Source organism: Hemicordylus capensis, chromosome 2, assembly GCF_027244095.1.
Source record: "Hemicordylus capensis ecotype Gifberg chromosome 2, rHemCap1.1.pri, whole genome shotgun sequence".
Classification (NCBI taxonomy): Eukaryota; Metazoa; Chordata; class Lepidosauria; order Squamata; family Cordylidae; genus Hemicordylus; species Hemicordylus capensis.
In genome coordinates, this window is record NC_069658.1 from 147,383,890 (window position 1) to 147,411,175 (window position 27,286).

General features: G+C 46.2%; 1 protein-coding gene across 2 annotated transcripts in view; it reads right to left on the reverse strand.

Moving 5' to 3' along the window:
- LOC128342396 (stimulated by retinoic acid gene 6 protein-like) overlaps positions 1 to 27,286 on the reverse strand; it is a 57,444-nt gene that overhangs the window by 4,583 nt on the left and 25,575 nt on the right. The window contains exons 5-17 of one of the 2 annotated variants that reach the window (XM_053289658.1): positions 25,537 to 25,657; positions 23,555 to 23,597; positions 15,766 to 15,894; positions 15,100 to 15,170; positions 14,232 to 14,343; positions 12,453 to 12,606; positions 8,775 to 8,850; positions 6,473 to 6,554; positions 3,442 to 3,490; positions 3,210 to 3,327; positions 1,913 to 2,032; positions 616 to 779; positions 248 to 397 (exon numbers count right to left, since the gene is read on the reverse strand). In XM_053289658.1, coding sequence (XP_053145633.1) covers positions 248 to 397; positions 616 to 779; positions 1,913 to 2,032; positions 3,210 to 3,327; positions 3,442 to 3,490; positions 6,473 to 6,554; positions 8,775 to 8,850; positions 12,453 to 12,606; positions 14,232 to 14,343; positions 15,100 to 15,170; positions 15,766 to 15,894; positions 23,555 to 23,597; positions 25,537 to 25,657 — 1,389 coding nt within the window. Of the gene's footprint in view, positions 1 to 247; positions 398 to 615; positions 780 to 1,912; positions 2,033 to 3,209; positions 3,328 to 3,441; positions 3,491 to 6,472; positions 6,555 to 8,774; positions 8,851 to 12,452; positions 12,607 to 14,231; positions 14,347 to 15,099; positions 15,171 to 15,765; positions 15,895 to 23,554; positions 23,598 to 25,536; positions 25,658 to 27,286 lie in introns of both variants that reach the window. The other variant, XM_053289657.1, reaches the window with a different exon arrangement.

Genomic DNA, 27,286 nt, shown 5'->3' on the forward strand with positions numbered 1-27,286 from the left:
TTTCCAGCATAACATTTAGTTCGTAAAAGAGGCTTCAACCCTCCAGCCTAGAACTAGCCAAGCCACCTATACAATGAAATGTTCAACTGTGATACCCTCTGTCGCCCTTTCACGCACTTGAATCAACCTCGGACTGGGAGAGGAAAAATTTATACTGGGTAGACTAACCACAGACACCCTCTCCTGGTCCACCACACTTCCTAAGCTCATGATAATATTGGCTGCTAGCATTTGTGGCCCTGCTTACCTGTTCTCTTTGGTCTATCAAGGATCATGTGTGTAGTGACTCTCTGCAGGTCTGTCTGTCCATTGGTAACAAGGATGTAACAGAAACAGACAAGAACAGGATTTGTGTGATAGTGGTCCACAAACAGCATGCCAATCCAGGTCTTGAATCCTGTGGGGATATAATTATTATTCTGTGCAAAATGCAGATTTCTGTTCCCAAGGGCTGAAGCCTGAGTCAGTTTGTGATTACTGGGTGGAAAGAACAGGCTGTCAAATCTGAAAAGCTTTAACAAGGTACTAGGTTTTGTTTTCAAATATAGGTAGACACACGATGACAGTGCTTGAGAACCTCCACCCTAAGGCCTCCAGCATATCCCAGGCACTTACCTTTATCAAAGCGTTCAAACCCCTGTGGCATTATTGCTCTGTCTATCCGTCCAATCAACCAGGCTCCTATGACGATGCTCCACAGCAGCCTTATCAAACAGGAAGTTAACCCCACAGCCACAGAGAAGAAGAATAAAAAGTAGCTGAAGTTTTGGAATGCTTTCCTGTGAAGAAAAGAAGTCACAGTCACTGGCACTGTGAGAACTGGGCACAAAGGGCATGTACTTCAAATGTCCTATTAATTGAGCAAAGAGGCCCCTTTGAAAAGTGGTGATTCTCCTTACTGAGCAGGGGGAGAGCTACTGGCCCGATCCATCCCCAGCACAGCCTCCCTCCCATCCCCAGCACAGCCTCCAGGCTGTTGCTGGTGTCTATCTTATGAAACATTTTTTAGATTGTGAGCCCTTTGGGAACAGGGAACCATTTTGTTTATATTTATGTAAACCGCTTTGGGAACTTTTGTTGAAAAGTGGCATAAAAATATTCGTCGTATTCATCATATATGTCCGATTGTGTGCCCCAAACCTCTTGCCTGTCTGCCCATGCCCCCCCCCACCCACCTCGCACCTTGTTGAACAAAGCAGTAGGTGGTATAAAGGGAGTGCGCTCTGGGCTGGAATTAATAATTCCAGCCCAGCAGATGCTCCCCCTCGCTAAAAGCAGCATACGTTTATTCATTTTCAAGTTGGTTTATAACCTTCCTCTTGGCCAAGAGGCTCCAGAGACAGTTAACAACAACATCCAGGATAAAACAAAACAATTAATTAACCAAAAATATTATGAAATGCAACCCACCAGCAAAACCAGGGCAAGATCCTCTCCGCACCCATGAAAACCTATAAATAACACCCAGTGGCCAAATGCATTCCCCAAAAGGGCCATTTTCGCCAGTCCTCTAAAAGAAGGCAAAGAATTAGCCAGGCAAACTCCTGGCTGTGGCGCCACCACTGAGAAAGCTATGCTCCTCATGGCTATCTCTGGTGCTTCAGATGGCAGGGGTGCTCTCTACAGGGCTTCCTCAGAAGATCTTAAAGTAGAGGGCAGAGAGCACACAAGCAGAGGCATTCTTTCAGGAAACTGGGGCCCCGACTGCTTATGGCTCAAAACAACTCATTTGAATAAATTAAGGTGCAAATGAACAATGTCTGCCTTTCCCCACCACTCGTCACAGGGATGACAACTTCTCCCCAGCTTGCACAGCTTTCTACAGGAATCCTTCAGCTGTGGAAGCCATGCAGAGGAAGAACCCTACGCCAGGAACTGAACAGCAGGAAGAACATCGCTTCTTGCCTCTCACCTGTTATCAAGAGCCAAAGGCTTTTGTTTATCATTCGGTGAAATCTTTTGCTGAAGGAAGAACTGAGAAGCCATCAGAACCTGCAGCTGCTTTACGCCCATGATGATGACAAGGGAGAGGCTGAGTAAGAGAAGGCAAAGAGAAGTTATTCTTCTACCACAGCCATAGCCAGAATAAAAGGAAATGGAGGCAAAGCCTCTCAGATGCTGTGAAGAGAAAGAAGGGAGATCTGGAATTGACTTCCAACTTCTTATCCTGGGCCTCCAAAGTCCTGCTCTTATACAGCAGGTGGAGTTGGGTTCTCCCCAGTGACTAAGTTCAAAAGCTTTTTATTTTTTAAAAGGCTTGGTTCAAAAGAGAGTGTATATGCTCATAGGAAAGAACTGTGCATGCAGCCAGAGTCTTCCTTGCAGTTCTCACTAGAGTATTTTCCATTGCCAAAGAGGCAAGCTGCTTTTTAAAAGGAATTGATTCTTGTTGCTATGGGAACTTCTAAAATGAGACCAGTTGTACACACAACTCTGTTCAGGCGCAGAGCCAGACAAACGGCGGCCTGTGTCTGGCCCCATCCTGCGGCCCCTCTAGCAATGTCCCATGCGCATGACATCACACATACGGGGCATGGCTCAGAGCCATGGAAGAGCCCCGAGAGAACTCCGCCCCCCACCCACCCACGCCTGGGCTCCGGAGAGCCCTGAGCGAGCGATCCCCTGTCATTTCAGGCAGCGCTTGCTTCCTGACAACATATTTCCCTTTCCCTCTCTGGAGGGATAGAAAGAGAAACAAAAGGCTGTCAGCTAGCAAACGCTGCCAGCTAGCAAACAGGGGAGAGCTTGCTCAGGGCTCTTCCGGAGCCTGAGCCACGCCCCCTGTGGGCTTTGGCGGCCCTTTCCAGTGGCAGGCCAGGTTCTTTGAACCCGTCCGCACTATGGTGGCTCTGCCCCTGACTCTGTTGGATGGGCATACTTCTACTTTGGATCCTGACCTGCAAGCTCACTTTAGAAAATGTCATCTACTTAGTGTAGCATATGAGAGATTTGAAGTCACAGTTCACACACACTTCCACAAGGCAGTTTTGGAGAAGAGGCAACTGATGGGCACAACTGTCCCATGCACCCCAGTCAGCACTGATTGGCAATTTCATCTTGCATTGTTGGTCTCCGGTCAGTCTGCCTTGCAAGTGGTGGCATCTGTGTGCCTGGTGTGAGCCTGCTGGGTAAGCACATCCAAATTATCAGCTTGGTGGATTTTGAAGGGTATGGAGAGCACAGCAGTAATTCTGCTAAGCAGAACTTACATCACCAATCCCCATTTGTTAAGAAGTTGCATCCACTGACCATGCTTCATGGGTAAAATCACAAGGTACATAAGAACCATTCCAGCCACAAACAGCACCAGATGAATAACCAGGTACCCTAGAGATGAGGAGAGGAAAAGAGAGGAGAGGAGAGGAGAGGAGAGGGAAATTGTCAACAAAGGCAACCCCAGTAATGTATGCTAAATTTTTGCCAACATAGTTGTTCACCTACCCCACATGCTAAATGCGATTTGCCAAGAAGTATATTTTCCAAGGGCCACCTGTTGGTGTAAAAAAACCAAAAGGCTAGTGCAGAGAAGTCCTACAAACATAAACCAGATGCAAAACATATCCATAGCATCTCTGTGAAGGAGCAAACTAGACATGGTAGTCGCATTCCCTTGAATTGGGACACTACCAATTGATTGATTGGTTGGTTTTTATGTATTCGATTGATTGACTGATTGACTGATAAATCTTTATGGGTTTGCCCTAGTAAATCCTAGCAAATTCAAGGTGGCTTAGAACATACTTTAAAACATCAGCAAAACATTACAATAGAAGTTTTAAAAGAGCGTGCCAGAGAATAAGGAACATCTAAAAGTGGTTTAAACATCTATATATTTAATTCTCCTGGGTGTGCCTTTCGAACGTGCGTCCCGGCAGCCCAGCTGATTGGCTGGGCTGCGGGGGCGCCTGATTGGGTAAGGCGCACCCAGGAGAACAGCGGCGGCCATGGCCGCTGGTGGGCCGGCCTGGCAGCGACGGGGAGGACAGGCCGAGGAGCGAGGAGGCGGCAGCGCGGCGGGCCCGATACTGTGGTGGGGGTTGGCAGGCCCGACCGATGGCAGTGGCGACTCTCGGTGGCCCCCGATGGCGGTGGCAGCTCTCGGCTGTCCCCGCTGGCGGCAGCGGCGGCTCTTGGCGGCCCCACTGGCGGCGGCGGCTCTCAGCCCTGCGGTGGGCCCGCCCATGGCAGCATGCCACCGGATACTGGGGTGGGGGGAGAGAGGCGGCGGGTCTGGCCCGGCTGCGGAGGTGAGGCGGCGGCGGGCCAAGCCGCGGCACTCGGCCCGGCAGGAGACTGGGGCGGTGAGGAGAGAGGTAGCCGGCCCCAAAGAGTGCACAGATGCTCTGTGCAGGGGTCGGCTTGTGTACACTAGTTATGAGAGTCAAGGGAAAGCTTAGTGCCAGATGAGCCTCCTGAGGGAGGGGATGCCAAAGGAGACCAAGAGGGTCTCTAAAACTATTTCCTATAAAGCAGAGGGAATGAAATTTAACGCACAGTCCAAGCAGGTGGAAAGTGGGGTGATGAAGCCTTCCACATCCAAAACTGCTTCTCCACTGCCATTTTTCTCCAGGTGAGGCTTAGCGACTGGAAGTAACCATACTGGGAGAAAGACTGTGGGGATGGAGCAGTTTGCAGGGGGAGTAAGGGTGCGGGCAGCTTCTAGTAACTCCTGCCTTTCTGACTGTACTTTAAATTCTGCCACACCTTGTAACTTTTTATAAACATTGGCATGGTCCATATACCCATATATTTTAGTTATTTACTTCCATACCACCCCTCTCCCTTACCCCATTCAGCTTATTCAATGGGCCAGTCTCTTTATTAACTACAGAATCCTAAGGCATATTTTATTAAGTAAAACTACTCCATAATGAATTTCAAGCTATCAATGGAGTATCATAATTTTCTAAATTGCCTTCATAGCTACTCCTGCAAATGGTTACATGCATGAGGAGCTTTATAAATGGAAAGGTAAGCATGAATTCCAAAGCAGGAACCTGGACTCCAGTGAAAAGAACACAAGAACAGCCCTGATGGATCAGTCCCAGCCCAAGGCCGATCTAGTCCAGCATCCTATTTCACACAGTGGCCCACCAGATGCCTTTGAGAAGCCCACAGGCAGGGGCGTATCTAGGGGTAGGGCAGGCAGGGCACGTACCCCGGGCGCCACTTGAAGGGGGCGCCATTTTGTAAAATTAATTTTTAAAAAAAAAAATGGCTGCCAAAAAAAAAAAAGGCCACTGTGCATGCTCAAATGGCCTCTGTGAGGCTCTAGGTCATGCCAGGCTTTGCAGAGGCCATTTGAGCATGAGCGGTGGCCATTTTGTTTTCAGTGGCCTTTAAAAAAAAGATTATTTTTAAAAACGGCCACTGCACATGCTCAAATGGTCCCTGTGAGGCCCTAGAGGCCAGCGGGGTGAGGGGGAATCTTTGCAAAAAAAAACCCCCAGCCTTTAGGAAACCCCCCAAAGGGGCTACGGGTAAAAATAATAATAATAAAAATATAATATAAGACACTGTACACATATTCAGATTGGCACTATGTACAGAGAATCAGGGCTTGTGAATACTGAGCTGACGCTTAAGAGCTAGGATTGTATTCATTTGCTCTTACTTTGCTTCTTGTGATAAGTGAGTTAAATGTGATGTCTTGCTAATATGGCTATTAATGGTGAGTTTGTCTTTGAATCAGTGTGAAACCCTTAATATTTAACTCCCACTGGGGGTTTCTTGCTCTCTTTCTCTCATTTTAACTGTCTTTCTGAAAGACTAGAATATATTCCAAGCAGTGACACAGTTTACTCTGCATATCCTTTAATTATTTACAGAGTATCTGGGAAAAGTCAAATTCTCCATTGATTTTTAAAACTTATGTAATGGTGATGCTACAATGCATAGTAGAGAATTAGACAGGCACTTCTGTTTAGTTTTCCAAGTACATCTCCACATAGTATTTGGGTATTTCATGAGCCCCCGCATACTGAAATTTGTAGTTTTCCAGCATTTTTTGGTCTGGATATTATGGTAAAGTTATCTGAAAGATGGGTGTCAGATGCTTGGACAGGAGGCTCAATTTCAGTGTTTGCCCTAGGTGCTATTTTCCCTAGATACGCCTCTGCCCACAGGCAAGAGGTGAGGGGCATGCCTTCTCTCCTGCTGTTGCTCCCCTGCAACTGGTATTGAGAGACATTGTGCCTCTGAGGCTGGAGGTGGCCCATAGCCACCAGACTGGTAGCCATTGACACACCTGTTCTCCATGAATCTGTCTTTTAAAGCCATCCAAGCTACTGGCCATCACCACATCCTGTGGTAGATAATTCCATAAATTACGTGCTGTGTGAAAAAGTATTTCCTTACATTGGTCCTAAATTGGTGCTAAGTGAATGGGAGCTGACAGTTGTTTCAAACAGAATCTGCATTTTCCAAGTCAGTGATGGGAAATATTTTGAGGATGAGGAGTATGAAAACTCACCACACTTAAAGAAGGTGAAACTGAATAATCGTCTGACATAAATAGGTGCTTCTTGCCTGCCCGTAACAGCTTGATGTGTTTTCTAGGAGTGGGGGGAAAAAGCATTAAAATGGTTTTGTTTCCCAATGGTGTTGGTACACTGGGACACACTGCACCCTTCCTGGACTCCTTCACACTTCCTGTGCATCTGTAAGGTGGAGGTCTTGTCTCAGAGCAGGGTTCACTCCTACCAGAAGTCCTGCAGGGTGAACGATGTTCCTCAGGGGTGCCATCTAGGCTGCAGTACAAGACCTGCCCCTTGATTTAGCATGCAGTCAACTATCATCTGCCTCCAACCAAAGGAAGTGCTTGGAGCCACTTCATGCTTTTTGAGACAAGCGTATCCATGTTTTTGTGGTACTGATGCCTTTGAAGCCTTTCAGAGCCCCCATCTCGGTGCCTCTACTATCTCAGCAGCCTGAAGATAACTTGGAGCAAGAGTTGAGGGAGATGAATTCAATCAGGCTGAAGGAGGACCCACAGGTGAGGAAAAGCCACAGGGGGGCCTCCTTCCCTGGCATCTGAGGGACTCAGCTAATTTCCACCCCACCACCGCTGTTGCTACATCCCATCCCTTTAGTACCCCATCTTCAAGAGACTGGTAGGTGGCAGGGGGCAGTGAAGAAGGAGGAAACAACTACCTGCTGTAGCAAAAGAATTCCCACTGCCTGAAAGGAGGAAAACCAACCTCTGTGCCAATGGACTGGCAGAAGTTTGTGTTATATAGATGTGGACAAGAAGAGGACACTGCAGGGCCATGAAGTAACAACCCCCCATGCAATGACGCAGCCAGTAGCGCTAACTACTGCCCTGATTTGACCTGAATAAATGAAACTTCTGAAGAGTATGCTGGTGTTGTTAATAGGCAGTAGACACCCATGCATGCCCAGCAGTCATTTGACATGGGGCCACCCCAATGGGGAAAGAGGGCTTGATGCGGTGAAGCAGTTACATTGTGAGAATGAAAATCATCATCTGTTTACTGACGCCATAAAGGTCTTGGACCACAGGGCTGCAGAAAATGTGGTCGCTGGGGAGGAATATATTACTGCATAGCTCAGTGGTGCAGCTGTGCTTCAAAGCATGCGGGGGATCAGCTTTGGAAACAGCTGGAGAGCATTAAGCCAGCAAGCACAGAGATTATCTTATATCATAGGCAATGTTCACTCTAACAGGAATTCCCAGATGTTGTTCACTACAACTCCCACAATCGCCAGCTGCAATGGTCTTTGGCTGCGGATTATGGGAGTTGTAGTGAACAACATCTGGGAATCCCTGTTAGAGGGAATTCTGCTCATGGGGCATAATCAGGTGCTTTGGAAGCCCTTAAAATTGAGCAGGAGGCTGGAGGAGCAGTGAGCAAAGAGCAGAATGCAACAGAATCAGAAATACCCAACCTGCCCTAAGTTTTATCAGCCCCACTGATTGTAGGAAGGTCTTGAAAGGAAACCTGGAGTGCTGATCCATCCTCACACCTGAATACCATGTGTTAGTGTGACTTCAGGCAGGTAGAAATTTGTTCATAAACTCAGGTATTCTGGCCTGGTGAACACTGCCCAATCATGGTTGGGCATTTGAGAGCATCTCATTTACTCTTCCCACCTCCCTGTTCCATTCTTACATGGGCATCTCTCCAACTTGCTTTCAGTACTGGAACTAACTAGTTAACACTACATCTACTCCACTATCCAAACCACAGTTTGCAAATCTCAATTTAACTAAAGCTGCAAACTGTGATTTGGTGCCAACTGTAGGAAACATAACACTGAACGGGAGGACTGAATGAACATAAGAACATAGGACCAGCCCTGCTGGATCAGGCCCAAGGCCCATTTTGCTCAGCATCCTGTTTCACACAGTGGCCCATCAAATGCCACTGGGAGCCTACAGGCAGGAGTTGAGGGTGTGCCCTCCCTCCTGCTGTTACTCCCCTGCAACTGGTACTCGGAGGCATCCTGCCCCCTGAAGCTGGAGGTGGTCTTCAGCCTTCCAGCTAGTAGCCGTTGATAGACCTCTCCTCCATGAAGTTATCCAAACCCCTCTTAAAGCCATCCAGGTTGTTGGCTGTCACCACATCTTGTGGCAGAGAATTCCACAAGTGGATTATGCGTTGTGTGAAAAAGTACCTCCGTTTGTTGGTCCTAAATGAAAGCTGGAGAAAGTGTATGAGCACAGAGGGGCCTCCCCATCATCTAAGCATGGTGAGGGAACTGAGTAGCTGGAGTTCTGCACCAAACCTCTTTAGCCCGCCGCAAGTCCATACCTGTAGCAGGTTAAGATGCGGAACACAAAGCTGATACTTGTGAGAGAGGTCATCACTGTGGTGGAAATCCAAACACCTGTAGAACAAGCAACCATCATTTTCTTTTCTTTTCTTTTTTTAAACATTTGCTTCATTAATTTTACAAAAGAACAGGAATGAATAAACACAGTGCTGGAGAATAAAACAGGACTAAGAAGGTAAGAACATAAATTATCAGGTCATTGGGAAGAGACTTTTTTTACTCATACATGTGTTCCTCCAGCCTCCAAATCACTATACTGGCAGTATTTTAACTCTGCATTAGAGACCATGTGTAGTGGTTGAGTGCTGGATTAGGACCGGAGAGAACCGAGTTCAAATCCCCATTTAGCCATGATACTTGCTGGGTGACTCTGGGCCAGTCGCTTCTCTCTCAGCCTAACCTGCTTCACAGGGTTTTTGTGAGGAGAAACTGAAGTATGTAGTTTTAAAAATATTGTTTTAAAAATTTTAAATTGTTGTAATGTTTTAAACTTTTTGTATTTGTTTTAACTAATGTTTAACTTTCTGTTTTTATTTTGTTATAAACCACCCAGAGATGCAAGTTCGGGGCGGTATTAAAATGTGTTAAATAAATAAGTAAATAAATAATAGAGGTGGTACCAAATTGCAAATCTGAGCTTGAGTCTTCTTCAACAACAACAACAAATATTTATATACCACTTTTCAACAAAAGTGTCCAAAGCAGTTTACATACAGAAAAAAGTAAACAAGATGGCTCCCTGTCCCCAAAGGGCTCACAATCTAAACTGAACCATAAGATAGATACCAGCAACAGTCACTGAAAGTACTGTGCTGGGGGTGGATAGGGCCAGTTACTCCCCCCCCCGCCGCTAAATAAAGAGAATCACCACGTTTAAAAAGTGGCTATTTGCCTAGTTTGCAGGGGGCATGCTCTTCTGTGCTCACTGCTCAGGTGGATTTACTCGTAGATGGCCAGTCAAAAAGGGACTGGGAGATGTCATAATGTTGCACCCCTCAGAATTTAGTTCTGCTAAGCTGGTGGGATTCACTGTAGCATTTAAAGAGGGAAATTGACCTTTAGGGTAGGGAAAGCCTCCTAAAAGCAGTTGCACTCTATGGGCAAGAGTGAGGAGAATGGCTCTCCAGCTAGATGGCCATGACAATTCACCTAGAACGAGGCATTAGAAGCCTCAAGCCCATGAACTACAGAACATACCCTCTTTTATCTTGCCCCAGCGTGTCACACAGACACTATGATCTTGGAGGTCGTAATTTGGCCTCTAAATTCACTTTTGGCCTGCTCTTTGACCCTGTTACTAGCAATGCTTTTCTGCCGGCTCGCAGGAGGCCCCCCCCCCCCACACACACACACTCACTTGTGTTTGAGTCCCCAGGCTTGAATATCTGTCTTGACATGTTCCGGAGCCTCACAATATCATGAGCTCTCCGTATGCAGCACATGGGGACAGGTCACTTAGTTGACAGTGGGCCAGTCACCCCTAGGGGTGTGCACAAAACAGATTTGCCCAGTTCAGTTCGAATTCAAACCGGGTTTGAACCAGGCTGGGATAGTTCGGTTTTGGTTTTGCACGGAAACACACACACACCCCATTCGGTTCAAATTCGAACCAGGTTTGAACTTTTTTGAACCAGTTTGAACTGGTTTGAGCCTTCAAAACTGGTTTGGGCGGTAGGCACCCATGTGTGCCAAATACCACCCAAACCCCAAAGCAATCGGACGCTCCCACGATTTTTTATGAATTTTTTGGGGGGAAAATATTTCCATTATTCCCTATGTGGAGTACCCAGGGGTGCAAAAGGGGGGGGTGGTAGGCACCCAGGGGTGCTTTCCACCCACCAAACCCCAAGGCAATTGGGTGCCCCTACTATTAATGGTGAATTAATTTTTTTTTTAAATCCCCATAGGGAATAATGGCGATTTGGGGCTGCCCCAAATCACCCCTTTGGGTTGCAGGGCACACCAAAGTGGGTCTAGGGGCATGGCATGGAGGTAACTCTCCCCACTCACAAAAGAGGTTGAGTCAGTGGTAAGGACCTCGAGATGCACCCATCAAAAGTACTGATTGGATTATTGTACCCTCCAACCCTGTAGATTTTCCCTTCTCACGTCTATGCACTCTGTTCTCATGATCATCAGCCTTGGCTTGCCTCGGCAATTCCCACATTGTTACACTCAGGAAGAGTGACCAGCAACAATGAGATCCTTGCATGTTCCACCTAACACACGTACTCAACAAAAAAGGTCAATTGGAATGTTCCCCCAGGACATGTTCTGGGGTATATCAAATCCCAGTTTCATGATCCAGTGTGCTCTTTGCGTACCATCTACCTTGGAGTCTGCTTGGGTGATTTACTGTTCATAGGCCATCACACCAGGCTGTGTTCAGTTCTTCATGCCACTCTGCTTTTCTTGCCTAGCCTGATCTGCCCAGTCTTCCTCACAAACATAGGAAGCTGGTTCCACGGAGGAAGCACCCTTGTGGATTCATCTCTATCAACTAACCTCTCCGGTCCCTCTGCACCCACTTTTGCCCAGGCTGTCCCTGAGGAATGAGGTCCTTTGGTTGTTCCAGGAGCCCCAAGATCAGGTACTATGAACGTTTTCCTCTCACTGGGCCCATCTCTGTTCCTATTCCTCTTTCTTAAATCCAGCCACATCCTTCTCTAAAAGCCTCTTTCTCTTGGCCGCCTGGAAATTTATACAATTAGAACTTTAAGCTAAAATGCTTCTTTGCAGTTAAACGTAATTTTAATAGAATTGCTTTAACCACACATTTCTTTCCACTGTACCCCCCCCCTCCAATAAAAACTTTCTTCTGATATTTGAAATTTCAACTTTGCCTCAGTCCAGGCACAACTTTGTGTAAATTTAATCTGACATGGAACTGTTCCTTTCTGAGCTAATTTCCCCACGCAAGCCCAAACACAAATTTAGGGGTGTTCACCAGTCACCCCAGGGAAGTTCCATTAACCACCCAGATGTGAAATTTGTGAGAGACGCAAGCAGGACCTTGGTCCTGACCAGTGTTCCCTCTAAGGAGTGTGCATGTGCATGCACTCACACATTTTTGTGTGTGTCTGCTCATTTAACTTTAGATCCCACTCAGGTTGGCTCAGGAAGGCCCCACTCTGAATGCTCATGCACAAACATCGCCTTGACAGTGCCATCCAGAACAAAACTCATTTCACACACAAATGGGGGGAAAAAATTAGAGAGAACACTGGTCCTGAGGGTTTCCCAGCATGAAAAGCAGCATGAAGGGAAAGGTGAAGGGAAAGGTGAAATACTCCCCCATTCCATTTCCATTAGCCACCTCCTCTCTAGTGCCAGTAAAGGTGAGAGAAACTGGAGTGCATGTATGTATTAAGGAGGATATTTGAATGCATAAATGTGTAAAAGGGGGAAAGGAAGGATATAAAAGAACAACTGTGTTGCCCACTGGCAAGCAACATAACATTTCTGATCTCAAAGATAACAAGACCATATATCCAAACTTTGGCTGACTTAGCTCAAGGAATTTTTAGCTAGAAGAAGGTATTAATTTCAGTATCATATAAAGCTTAAAAAGCCACATTTTAGTTCAAGGCACACCCAACAACCCACATGAACATTTTATACGAGATTTAGAATCACATATGATAGCATGCCTGTACCTTCTGTGACATTATTAAATTCTTCCATGCCAATGAGAAAGGATTCCATTTCTTGCGATGCGTTGGTATGAGAGACAAGTTCCTCCAAAATGGATTTCAAATCTTTGAGTTGCCGTATAATAAGCATGGACAGCATATATTCAGCAGAAATGAACTAGAGGACAAATAGAAGAAAACAGTAGTAGTGGTCTTGAATATCTCAAAAGAATGCAACAAGATAAAACAATCTATCAAGGTATTAATATATTTAGAAGTAACTAAAATTTATGCTTGACTAACAAGCAGAAGGTTGCTGGTTCGAATCCCCGCTGGTATGTTCCCCAGACTATGGGAAACACCTATATCAGGAAGCAGCGATATAGGAAGATGCTGAAAGGCATCAACTCATACTGTGTGGAAGCAGCCAATGGTAACCCCCCTCTTGTATTCTACCAAAGACAACCACAGGGCTCTGTAGGCGCCAGAAGTCAAAATCGACTCGAAGGCACACTTTACCTTTACTGAATAGTATACAAGATTCTACTAATAACACTGGCCCATATTGGGGCGGGGGGGGAGGAGAATAAACAAGCTGCAGGTGCAGGTGCATTTCATTCCTGCTCTCCTCTCCCCACCCCAGCCACCTCACTCTGTCTCAGTTCATCCACCATCAAATTAACCCTCGGCGTGTGGGCTGCTTATTCACCTGGTTGGGAAACTGAACGGATAATGAGCAAAACGAGGCCGAGTGAGGGGCCAGAGTGGGGAGAGGAGGGCAGGACTGAGCCATACCTGCAGCTTATTTCTGACCCCCAGCTCTGCCTGTATAGGCCACTCCTGCTGACATCTAGACTAAGGGTGCACAATAGCTAGGTGGGAGGCATCAGTGCTGCTGATGAATTTGGCCAATGGCTGGGAACTCGGCAGCAGCACTGATGTTTCCCAGAAAGCCCCATCACTTTGTTAGACTGCATGTTAGCCATTGTCTTTATTGGGGAGAATTAGCAGTATTGAGATATCAACAGATTGCTCACAGTAGGGCTCTATAAAGATGGTCTTGTGAAGAAGATAAACTATTAACAGCAGTTATTGTTTGATTTTCGATACATTGTTGAAAATTTGGGATAAATTAAAGACTAGAATGTGGTGCCAGACACCTCCCCATTAGCTTCAATAATTGGACATGCATTATTTCATCTAGGGGTGTGCAAAACCGGTTCAAATCTAACACAAATGCCATTCTAACAGTCTCTGCGCTTGCGCAGAGGCCCAAACAGGGCCCCCACTGGCCTATGCTGATGGGAGGGGGGAGCACCAGTAGGGCCTAGGGGAGCCGCCACTGACCTGCTGCCACTGAGGTGCTGTCGTCACGCATAAGGTGACCTTCCACTCACCATTTTCAATCCCACAGGGTTCCCCCTTTGCTTGTAATGGGGGAACCCTTACTGGATTCCCCTTTGCAAGTATGTCGAACCAGGTTGCACCAGCCCACCTGGTTCTAGCGCACAAACCGGACCCCCGGCCAGTTCTAACGAACTGGTGGGGACAACTCACAGACCGGCAATTCAGTTCTAATTCAAACTGAACCGCCCAGAGCAGTTCCGTGCACACTCCTAATTTCATCTGACCTCCTACAAGGTTCTAGGAAAACCTCTTGTCCAACAGAGAGCATTCATGCTCTCGGTTCATGCAATGCCATAATTAGAATGCTTATGAGTCAGCAGCAGGTACTTTAGTCTCTATAGGAAGAGCAGTTCTTTCCTTGCTCAGAGAATCATGCTCTGCAGGTCCTTTACTTACCATATAAAGGCATATTAGGATGACCACAGCTGTGGTGATCATTCTGCTTGGGAAGCGAAAGTAAGGGTCCCATGCATATATCTTCCTTCGAATCCAGGATTTCTGAGACTGCCTGCTTGTAGACCAAAAATGAACAATATGGAAGAGTAAGATGACAATAAAGGAAGGATGCTCCAAAGCATACTGGTTGTTCCAAATGCTACTGGAAGGGAACCTTCTTCCTTCCTCATAATTTTAAAAGGCAAGAGAAACCAGTTATTACATAGAGCATTGACATGTTTTCACGTATATAAACAGTCATCCTTACAACAACCCTTACAACATCATGGATAGTTTAATATCTACCCATTCCTCAGTGTATTAACTCAGGAGTTCCCAACCTTGAGTCCCCAGATATTGTTGGACTACAAATCCCATTATCCTCAGCAACAGTTATTGTGGCTGGGGATGATAGGAGTTGTAGTTCAACAGGATGTGAAGACTAAAAAGCTTAGGCACTCCTGGGTTAACTGATGTGTGAATGCCTTTCTCCTTCTAGATGGGAGGGAGAGGGTAACTATGCAACAACACAATTCTGAAACACAGGGACAAGAGGAAAGATGTGAAGGGTCAATGTGTCCCAGCTTTTACTAATCTACTTCTGCATTGGCTCTTGAGGGCAAGTAAAACTGATCCATCCCTGACAAGCAATGGTAGCTCTTTTACTCAACTTGGCTATTCTGTGGTGAATGAGTTTGACCGATCTCTCCTCCCAGGTGTAAGGAGAGTATTCTCAGTTGGGCATAATCATCTGTTCTGATATGAAAACACTGAAATGTCCTTTTTCCGTTTGAAAGGGAAAGTACCCCAAGAAAAGAGTGACCCTTACTCCACTGGAGGCTTTCTCATCAGTTGCTGGACGTGCTGAGCCTGATGTACCTCCAGGAGCAACGTCTCCTCCTGTGGGGGTGGAGAAGGGAACAGTTGCATATTATCACTTCACAGTTCCAAGACAATACAGGCTCATCCACACAGTTCTAATTAAGGAAATCAGATATGCTATTTTTAATCTACTTTTTAAGAAGCTGCTGTGATAAGAAGCAGGATGGGACACTGAGCCCCATCATGAATAGTGTAGGGACTTATCCTTTGAAATCAAGGGGACTATCAAGTGGGCTCCTGTTTTGGAAGCAGTTACACAGTTTTATATAGCAATTTTGGATGTTTGTATGATCTGGAATTCTTTGGCGAAAAGTATGAGAAAACTGAAGAGACTGCACGGGGAAGGGTTAAAGAAGGGAGAGAGAAAGGAGGCATAAAGAGTGCTGACTTTAGATTTTGGGAGGAGATGCAGGGATGAAAGGGTAGAGACTGTCACATTTTTCAAAAATTATTTCACACAACGTCGTATTGCTTCTCACAGTTTTAAAGTTGTGGGACACAGTCTTACTGTGCAGGAAGCTACAGTCCGAGGCAGCCAAGATAAGGGTTACTGAGTGATAGACAGATAGATAGACAGACATATTGTATAAATACACTTATCAAAACTACTCACATTTATAGTATCTTGCCTACAGTTGGCTGTTAATGCTTTCACAAGGATGTGAAGGAATCGGCCCAGCAGGAACGTCTGGCACAGCAAGGAAGGCCAATATATAATATAATCTTCATACGCTCCAATAAGCTGTGCACAAAAACCAGAATTATCAAAGGTGTCTGCACACCTTCCCTGTACACCTTTACATCCCACAAGTTCTGCTGTGCTCATTTTTCTGTGCTCCTCTTTCTAAAAGCTATGCACCCTGTCCCAAGAAGCGTTCCTAACGACAGCTTGTGTTTCTTTAGTGTAGAGAAAAAGAGTACCATGCTCAAAGGCATTTTCTTCTTCAGCCAACATGCATAATGACATAATCTTGGCTACTGCTGGATATGAATATTCCAATTCACAGATTTCACAGCTGAGCAGAGATGTTCAAAAGAGGTTACTGGCTGATAAGCCTCGGCGCTGACAACTTCTTCTACACTTGCAAAGAGTTTTGCAACAGTTCTTTGCAGGGGAGAAGGGCAAGGTGCTTAACTCTTCCCCACAGCCACTTTTGCACCTGCCAGTTTGGAGGAGAGGAAGAAAATGATAGGCAAGTGGAGAGTTAAGCACTCCCTCCTGCTTGCTGCTTTACTTCAAATCATTCCCTTCCAAGGATGCTTTGCAGGGCTGGGTTATAATGTGTAGCTTGGTCTCTGGTGAATACTGCCTTCAGATAAGCCCTACTTGCAAGGGATAACCACAGGATTTCATTTTTTTATTTTTTATTTTCCTGTGACACAGTGAGACAAGACAGAAAGGATGGAGTAAAAAATGTGAATAGCTAAACTGCAACTGAGCTATGGCTTTGGGATGCTATAGAACAGGGTTTCTTAACCTTGGGTCCCCAGATGTTGTTGGACTACAGCTCCCATCATCCCCAGCCACAAAGGCCATGGCTGGGGATGATGGGAGTTGTAGTCCAACAACATCTGGGGACCCAAGGTTAAGAAACGCTGCTATAGAAGCAAATTGTTTATGCTGAAGTTAACAAAAAAACCCACAAGTTATTCTAGTAAGAACTAATAAGCTTACTTTCCTTTCACTGTCTATCCATCTGGACTAAATTTGGTGCAAATGGAGGTCCACAAGTTAGATCTCTTGCACCTCAGATGTTCACATGTCCACTATCTTGGATTGGGGTGGATGTCATCATCACAAACTGCACCATTGAGGTGTCCCTGTGTGTCACTCACTAACGCTGTTCCAAATTTGGTTCGAATCAGTTAGACAGTCCTCAAGTTAGTGCACTTGCACCTCAAAAGTTTATGCATCCACCATCTTGGATCGAGGTGGATGACATCATCACAATCTACACAATTGAGGCATGCCTATGTGTCCATTCAGCTGTAGTGAATTTGGTTCAAATTGGTTAGCCTGTCCACAAGTTAGTGCACTTGTGCCTCAAAGGTTTAAGCTTCTGCCATCTTGAATCAGGGTAGATGACATCATCACAAACTACGCCATTGAGGTGTCCCTGTGTGTCACTCACTACAACTATAAGTAATCTGGTTCAAATCACTTAGACAGTCCACAAGTTAGCCCACTTGCACCTCAAATGTGCATGTGTCCACCATCTTGAATTGGGGTAGATGACTTCATCACAAACTATGCCATGGAGATGTCCCTATGTGTCCCTACAGCTGCAGCAAATTTGGTTCAAATCAGTTAAGCGGTTCACAAGTTAGGCCACTTGAGTCTCAAAGGTATACACGTCCACCATCTTGAAACGGCGTGGATGACATCATCACAAGCTATGCCATTGTGGTGTCGCTGTGTGTCACTCACTGCAACTGAACCCAATTTGGTTCAAATAGGTGAGACAGTCAACAAATTAGCCCGCATGCACCTCAGATGTTCATGCGGCCACCATCTTGAACTGGAGAGGATGACATCATCACACACCATGCCATTTGGGCATCCCTATGTATCTCTACAACTATAGCAAGTTTGGTTCAAGTAGGTTAGACGGTTCACAAGTTAGCTCACTTGCACCTCAAACGTTTACACGTCCACCATCTTGGATCGGGGTGGATGACAATCACAAACTTTACCATTGAGGTGTCCCTGTGTGTCCCTACAACTGTACGCAATTTGGTTCATATTGATCCAGGCATTGCAAAGTTGAAAGCGGGGACACACACACACACACACACACACACACACACACACAGAATGCCGGGTGATCTCATAAGCTTACTGGAAAGTAGGCTAAAAATAGAATCAGTCTCAGAATGATGCATGAATAGATACACATAATAGTTTACTATTCAGTTTAGATTGCTGAACAGTTGCTTATATTACTGCTTGGGATGTGGGTAACTTAAGCACCATTTTCGTGAACCCATTGGGGGCAGGGAACCATCTTATTTATTTATTATTTGGGGTGTAGCAAGCTTCCCTGGGGCCAAAGAGCAGGAAGGGGGCCCCTATCATGCGTGCACATCCCAGAGCCCCAAACCACGCCCCCTGCATCTGATGTCAGATGCAAGGGGTGGCGCGACCCTCTTGCCTTTTCCTCCTCTCCGTCGTGCTGTCCAGGGATGGTAAATCCAAGGGCGCTTTACAAAACAGCACTTCCATTCAGTAGGGAGGCGGGAAATGCAGCCCTTACCAAGCCCTGCATGGTTGCCAGTGGAGCCGCCGCTTTGTGTCCTCCAAACAGAAAGAGCCACACCAGCTTCTTGTGCCCTCCCTCCCTCCCCACTGCTGCAGAAGAGAAAGGGAGCAGATGCATGTGCGCATCTCCTGGGCTCTAACTATTCAGCTCTAATGTGAGAAATATTGGCCGGGCGGTCCCCCAGATCATTGGGAGGCCCCCCAGGAGGGGAATGGGACAGCTCACCATGGCCAACTGGCCGCAGCCAACTCTCCGTAGCCAACTGGCCACGGCCAATTGGATGCGGCCAACACACCGCAGGGACAACTCCCACAGGGAACAACGCAACTCACCCCCACAAGCCCGACCTGTCGCTTTGGCTTTCAATTGAGAGGGGACAAGCATGAGGGAGGTGAGAGGAAGCCAGCCCTCCCCTCCACCACCACCCTGAGAGAAAGCTTGCAAAACCTTTTACACACAATGGAGTTTTCTTACACAGAACCTCTCCAGAGGTGATAAATAGTTCAGACTGGTGACAAATATTAAAAAGGGGCTATTTTGATCCAATATGGTGTTCTGGTCATAATACTGTTCAGTAACAATTATACTGTGGACTTGTAGACATCTAGAAGCCTGAGCATGTATACACTTATCCAGGCTCTGGCAGTTGTACAGGGCTGGGCCCAGAAACAGAGTGGGGAAATTGATCTGCTCCAGACATTTCAATTCTAATGAGGTACAACCCCACATGTAGGAATGCAGAGAGCTTCTCAAGACAGTCTAACACCACACCTAAAATACAAGCATGTTTTGACAACTCCATGGTTATTTTGAAGCCCCACAATGTCCAACCAGAGGCTGTGTTCTATATGGGGAGGGTGTTAGGAAATACAGTATGTCAGTTTTCAACATGCGGATAATGCAGTCCAGACTACAGCCCAGTCTCTTGTTCATGCAAAAATAAATTAATAGATGAAAGCCTAACAGTCTGTACAATCCTACAGAGTGAATGATTGGCATGGCATATTGAGATCTTTTCTGCCATGTAAGCAGTTTTATGCTGGGCCATAGGGTGCAGTGAGTGGTACTTTCCTGCAGAGAATTAAAAACAAAAAAACAATACAACATGCACACACACCTTGGCCAGGAAATCTCCGAAGAGTTTTGCTAATAAAATCCAACTACACACCAGATGCCCCAAGTGTTCTGTTAATATCCCTAGGATACACGTGAGGTAGTCTGCTTTAATAAGAGAACTCAGCAGAAAGGTCTGCTGCTGCTTTGGGGAGACCAGCAAAGGGGCAATATGAGGAGGGAAATGGCAGTTTGTTTGCTCTAAAGCTCTGGTGCATGCTTCACACCTGACATTTCACTTCCCATGAGGCACAACCCCACAGGTAGGAATGCAGAGAGATTCTTCCTTCCACTGCAGAACGTGAAAAACATGCTTTGGTGGGTGGTAGGTGGAAATTAGCTTCCTCTCGCCTCCCTCCCGCTTGTGCCCTCCGGATCAAAAGCCAAAGTGACAGGACGGGCTTGCAAGGGGGAGTTGTGTTGTTCCCTGCAGTGAGTTGGCCGCATCCAATTGACCGGTGGTGAGTTGGCCATGTCCAGTTGGCCACAGCGAGTTGGCCGCGGCAAGTTGTCAGAGACCCCCCGGGAAGCCTCTGCTTGTGGGCCCTCTGACCCTCCAGGCCCAGGGACATTTGCCTTCCCTTGTCCAATGGACCCTACGCCTATGATTTTTTGCTGAAAAGTGGTATACAAATATTCATAGTTGTAGTAAAGGTAGTAAATGGGGGGGTCTGCTTTTACTGCTGTTTGCCAATGTTTGTCTGCTTTAATTAGCACAGTGCATTGTGGGGGATCCCTGAGACGGGCGGGTGCCCATCACTGCTAAAGCGCCAGCTAAAAGCAGCAGGTGCTGCTAACGATTGAGAAAGCAGGGCTAAGGAAGCGCTCACTCCCTTAAACCCATTTAGGAGGCTGGCTCAGCAGGCGGGTTGCTGCCAAAGTGCCGCCAGGATCAGCTGTGATCCAGGTGGTTCACACGCGTAGCCAAGAGCAAGCTTGGCTGCCTTAGCCCAGTCTTGGCTGCGCATATGAACAGCCTCTATAGGTGGGAACCTTGGGGGGTGGGGGGTGGCTTTGAGTAGAAGCGAGAAATGGAAAAATGGAGAAATGGCTTATGCAGGCCCTCTCCCCTCTCCCACACCATTCCTCTGCCCATAGAGTCTCCTGCAACTTTTCATTAAAGAGACTAAAATCATGAGGAGACTTACAACTATCTCCCTTGTTTAGTTTGGGCTTGGCTATAACCACATCCAGCTCCCTTGTGCCCTGTCCATGGTCCTGACAATCTGCCTGCTGTTTTGGATACCTGATTCTCTTGAATCATTGCCTCAGTCTTGTCTCCTGTCTGAACATATCTGAACATACACGCTTTTTGACTGAATGGACTCTCCATGGGCCACCTCTCTCTCCATTCCCCATATCACACACACACACACACAGAGCAAAGTTCTTGATTTTCTACAGGATGAGTACATACCAGGAAGTGGTAAACATGGGCATGTCCAAATGACATATTTGGGAGAATGAGTTGGTGGTGCAGCATTTCTGATGCCATTCACCTACCCATATTCAGAGATGAGAAACTTCACTCTGTGCAAGTCCTGCAAAGGGCCACACAACAGACAGGGACTAACACAGCTGTCTTCCCATGACGCTCCTGTGGATGAAGCCTGTCTTTATTTTATTCAATTTTTATATTCATAATCCACCTTTCAGTCCAGAAACATTCAAAACATTTAGGAGTAATCCATGATATTAACAAAATAAATACACGTTTTAAAAAACAAACAAACAAACATCAAGCATCTTTCCCCAGAATACTTTCTACTCTCCCAGCTTCACAGTATATCAACCCATCAAGAGCAATGGACATGCCCATAATGGAACAATATTATTATTATTTATTATTTTTACATTTATATCCCGCTCTTCCTCCAAGGAGCCCAGAGCAGTGTACTACATACTTGAGTTTCTCTTTCACAACAACCCTGTGAAGTAGGTTGGGCTGAGAGAGAAGTGACTGGCCCAGAGTCACCCAGCTAGTTTCATGGCTGAATGGGGATTTGAACGCAGGTCTCCCCGGTCCTAGTCCAGCACTAACCATTAAAACAGGCACTTTTCTTAGTATTAACTACAAACCATTTTAGGGGTTAGCGAATCCCCGCTGGTACTATATCGAGCAGCAAAAATATAGAAAGGTACTGAAAGGCATCATCTCATACTGTGCAGGAAGAGACAATGGTAAACCCCTCCTGTATTCTACCAAAGAAAACCACGGGGCTCTGTGAGCAGCAGGAGTCGAAATCGACTTCACAGCATACTTTACCTTTTCCTTTAGTATCCCACAAGTTTACAAAATGCCTTTGTAAACCTGAATTATTTAAACTTTTAAATAAAGAGAGGACAGCTGGTCTTGTGGTAGTAAGCATGACTTGTCCCCTTAGCTAAGCAGGGCCCACCCCAGTTGCATATGAATGGGAGACTTGATGTGCAAGCACTGTAAGATATTCCCCTTAGGGGATGGAGCAGCTCTGGGAAGCTGTGTTCCCCCCCCACTTAGAATCTTCCCTGTGACCCAGCAAAAGTGGTTTTTCCATCACAACTACTTGCAAAATTAATGTTGAACAATATTTTCTAATTCTGGTTTTTTTTGGGGGGGGGTCATTTTGACTCCATCTGCAAATGTTTGCAAGCAACCTGCAACCTCAAACCTCAGCCCATGGCCAGATTTAATGGCATCTGTCAGCCACAGACTGTCAGCCATTACTCCTTTTCCTTGTTCAAAGAAAGCGGTTTGCAAAATGGATTGTTGAGGGTTGCCCTCACCTCAGTGAGTCCAGAGAAAGACAAATGAAGACTGAGCTAATCAGTGGGTGAATTCATCTTAATACTTTAGATGCCACACATTTGGGGGGGGGGGATAGAACTAAGATATGTTCCTGTAAGCCACATTGTAAAAGCTAGTTGAATTGCTAGCTGGGTCGGCTGTTTCCTAATGCTTCTGAATAACAAACAGAGAAGACATTCATATGACCAGCCCTATGGGGGTAGGGCAGGGCTACCCCAGGTTGGCCCGGTCATGCGAAGTGCTGGGATCACTCCTGATCCCACCACTATTCCCCCTGGTAGCCCTGCTTCTAAACCCGGGCTTACAGTGAGGTAGGAAAACAAGTGTGTGCCTACCTTACCTGCAGTTGTATGGGTATTTGGGCTGCCAGCAGACATCTTGGCTATAGAGGCCAGGGGAAGGAGAGGCCCAGCAGCAAGGAGGTATCCTAATGCACCGTGTTGCTTGTGCACTGCATTTTGGGATATCTGGCGGCCCAGCTTCCTTTCCCCGGCCTCTCAATCTCCGTGCCAGTTGCTGCCGCACTGCTTGTCTGGCTGCGGGAGGGGTGGAGCCCTGTTCAGGCTCAGATTGTGGGGGGGGAGTGAGGTAGGCTCCTGCCTTCCCACCAGTGCTCCTCGGCCCCAACCACTTTGGTCATGTGAATGACCTTAGAGTCCAGAAAGCTAGTCATGTTTTGCCACTTCTCACAAGCCAAAAAGGGAAGGCACATGGCCAAAGAGTAGTCCCGGAAGGAAACTGTAGCATCTAAGTTCTGTAAAAGTTGCTATTTCTATTAGAGGTAATTCACAACTCATGATCACTGCACTGATATATTTCTCAAACTGTTATAATTATGTCATATGTAATGAAAAGGAAAGTTCTCAATAAACATCATTTTTAATATCCATTTAAAAATTTTAGAAAAATTTGGAGCCATTTTGGAAGGGCGTTAGCGGTATAAAAATCAAATAAATAAATCCCCAGGTATTTTATGTTAAGGCTTTCTTGGGGTACGTATGACCCCCAAACCAGCTTGATGCAGTAAAGCTTGTTATTGACCACAGGCGAAATAAAATCTCTAATATTCAAAGCAATATTCATGGTTATTCTTAAAATATTTTATTAATTACATTTCATCCCACCTTTCTATGTCCATGTACATGGCATTTACAAGTTGTTACAGGCTGTATCACGTACTTGCAGATTAAGTCTGGAGCCCACAGTATTCATGATTGTCATAATTACATATATTCACTTACCTGTCCCTGGGGGCACTTCATATCTAGGACCATGACTATCAACCTGCAAAAAATAAAGACGTTATTAAGTTCCTAAAATGGTAGTAATCACAGTAAATGTACCTGGAGCTATTGTTAATCCAGATCTCATGCAAAACCCTCACATCACAGTCCTCAAACTAGATCCACATGGGCACCCCTCCCACCCAAATAGTATCCCATCAACATTCTGCATAGAGCCAGATCTTCACTGGCAAGAACGCAATTACAAGGTCAGGGAACGAGTCGGGCTGTTCTTGCAATGGGTATTGAGGTAGGAGAAACCTCTTACACTAAATTGGAAGCCATGCACGCTCCTGATTGGCCATGAGAACTCTACAAACAAAGCAGGAGAAGAGGGAAACTATCACCTCTGAGCTGGATACAGAGGCAGGTGGCAATGGCAAGCTCAGAACTTGTACCCAGCTCCAGAGTCCTTTCCCTTTACCCTCGTAAAGGGAAAGCACTCACCGCACCTCCCACGTCTTTACCCAGTTTACTGACTATCATTTTCCTCTCCTCCTACCTTGCTGGTAGAATTTTTATGATGGCCAATTGGGAGCGTGTAATTCAGCTATCTAGTGCCTAACGTGAGAACTGTTAGAAGTGAGAATTCTACAGCACTGACTCTTAGCACTGCAGTAACCTCTTCTGGCCACTAAAGGCAGGATGAGTTACGTTAATAGGTCTCTCTCTTGATCAGAATCAGTTAGAATTTATCAGTTGTTTTTAAAGGTGCCTGTTTGGGTATGTTGTTCTATGTCTCTCTCAGTATGTGATGTTTTAGTTTCTTAATATATCTTTGGTTTTTTTAACTCAACCAACTGTCTCCAGATAATCTCTTTGGCTAACTTCTTTACCACCAGAGCACACTTTGGTGTGTGAGGGTTTAATGTTTCTCCTCACATCCCTCAACAAGAAAAGATAACACCTTCTTCGCCAGGAGCCCCACCACCCACTGAGATCATATGGTAAGGTTCGTCTGCAGAGCGCCACCAGTTCGCCATCAATTCGTCTCTGGTGGGTATGCAGGGACCGGATTTCTCTGTTGCCACCCCAAGACTCTGGAATACACTCCCTGCTGAAATAAGAGCCTCTCCATCCCTGACAACTTTTTAAAAGCCCCCAAAGTCTCGGGTTTTTTTTTTCACCCAAGCCTTTTAATTTGACAGTGGTTTTTTAATTGTTTTAAAGTTTTCATTTTTAATGTATTTTATGTTGTTGTAAACTGCCCAGAGATGGAAGTTTGGGGCAGTCTACACATTTGAGAAAACAAACAAACAAGAACAGCCCTAACATCTGCTTCCTGTGTTCTCAGAGACTTCCTCCTAATGTTACTTGATTCTCTCACTATGACCTTGAGCTACACTTCTTACATGGAGACTCAAACCATCTATACCCCAACACTTTCCACCAGAATGGGCAGAGAGAGCTGAAGCGGATGGAAAACTCCCCCGCCCCCCCACACCGCCTTTGATTTCCCCCATGCTCCCAGGGAGGAGTGGAAGTTGCCAGCACACAATAACCTCTTCTCATCCTGAGCAGCAGCAACATCTAGCAATACATTTAGGTTTCACAGATGCCCTTGGGTGCTCTTAAGGTTCACAGATGCCCTAGGTTCTCTCATGGCTAGGGGCTGGGGGGGGGATGTATATGAGTGTGCACATTCATCCCCTCTCCCAGGACACCATTCTTTAATCATGGAGGAAGGGGATGTTGTCTGACTAGAGAAACAATTTGGATGAACTACCCTCTCGCTCACACACACACGAACAGGGAAAGGTGCCCCAGCACATCAGGAGGGGGGAAAGTTGTACACACTCACAGGGTGCACACAACCTTATCCCATGTGGTTGAGCTGCTGGATAAAATATCACCTGAACTGATCCCTCAGGTTTCAGTCTCCCACAATCCCGCCATTCCTGTGAGTGGCACCTAGTATCACTGATGAATGCTCTGCTCACCAAGTCGCTGTGTAAAGGAATCCTAACGTTGCTCCTATAATCTTGTTACTTGTTGAAAGACAGACAAAGAAAGGATATGAGGACAAGCCCACTTCAATGGCTACCAACAGGAGGAAAAATACTGCAAAAGAAAAAGAAAGCAAGTGAATGTGTTTTTATTCTGTTTTCCAGCAGCTCTAGAAACCGTTGTGACTCCATACTGAGGTCTAGCATTTCCCAAAGGACAACTATTAGAGGTCACTTGCAGGGGTTGTGCTCTGAGCACTGGTTTCCATCTTGAAGGATTTATTTTCCTAGACGCTAGGGAAAAGAAATACTGAGCATCTTTCACACTCACTGAGTGTGATGCTCACTGAGAATCTTTCACACTCCTGTGATAAACTGCACTTTGCTAAGACAGCCGAAATCCTAGTTCAGAAATAAGACCAGCTGGATAGATTTTCCTTCTCCTGACATGGTTTCTGCTCCTTTTCCATTCAAGCAGATTAAGGATTAGGAAAGAGTTCCAACAGGTTTCATAAGCTTTTGAACTGAGGGCCTGTATAAGAAAAGGAATAATACATTCTAAAGTCAATAAGAACACATTCATTGCTTGTACTACTGCCACATGTTTGATGTTTTACATTGTCAGGCTGCTATTTGTACTGTAATATTTTCTGCACAGTTCTGTTCCACATTTGATGTTTTAGTCTGTAGGTTTCCAATCTAACATGGCTTGATCTCTGATTCATGTATGCAACAAACACATTTTCCCAAGCCCAATCTGGAGTTGCCAGAGTTAAAATTACTTTGCGGTCTGCTTTCTCAGAATGAGGAAAATACATGATTATACATGAAGAAATGCCTACCAGGCATTAGTGATGTGCGAACAGGTTCGACCCCGAACCTGTTCGACGTCAAAACGGTTCAGTTCGATGGTTCAGGGTCGAACTGAACCCCTTCCAGTTCGGTCTGAACTTGGACCAACTGCCCCCCACCCCAACGGTTTAGAGGGTTTGCAATTTTTTCAAAAGATTTTTTTAAAAAACCTTTAGCCCCTTCAGGAGGCTTCTTCTAGGCTGCGGGGGGAGGGGTCCACGAAGGTTCCACCACCCCCACCGGTCTCACTCATCAATGCCACGGCCCATTCGACTGCATTTTCTGGCATGTTTGGGCCTCTGTAAGTTGGCACGGCGACCATTTTGCCCACCGCCGTGCATGTGCAAATGGCCTCTGCGAGGTTTGTCATGGCCCAGGGCCTTGCAGAGGCCATTTGCGCATGCACGGTGGCCATTTTTTTAAAAAACAAAAAATTTAAATAGCTGCTGCGCATGCGCAAATGGCCTCTACGAAACCCTGGGCCATGCCAGGCCTCGCAGAGGCCATTTGTGCATGTGTGGCGGCAGGCAAAATGGCCGCTGCACCAACTTACAGAGGCCCGAACGGGCCAGAAAATGCAGCTGAACGGGCCGTGGCGGTGATGAGTGAGGCTGGCAGGGGGAGGAGGAAACTTCATGGACTCCCCCATGGTCTAGAAGAAGCCCCTCGAAGGGGCTAGAGGTTAAAAATATATATATTAAAAAATATTCACGAACCCCCCCCAGACCGGACCAGGGGGGTTTGAAGGGGTGCCGGACCGCACTGGTCCAGTCAGGTTCAAGTCCGATCCGGACTCGAACCAAACTGGGCCAACCGGTTCCATGCACATCCCTAACAGGCATGCCTACCAGAAATTCCCACATTGCTGGGAGCTCTTGGCACGCTCCTGGCA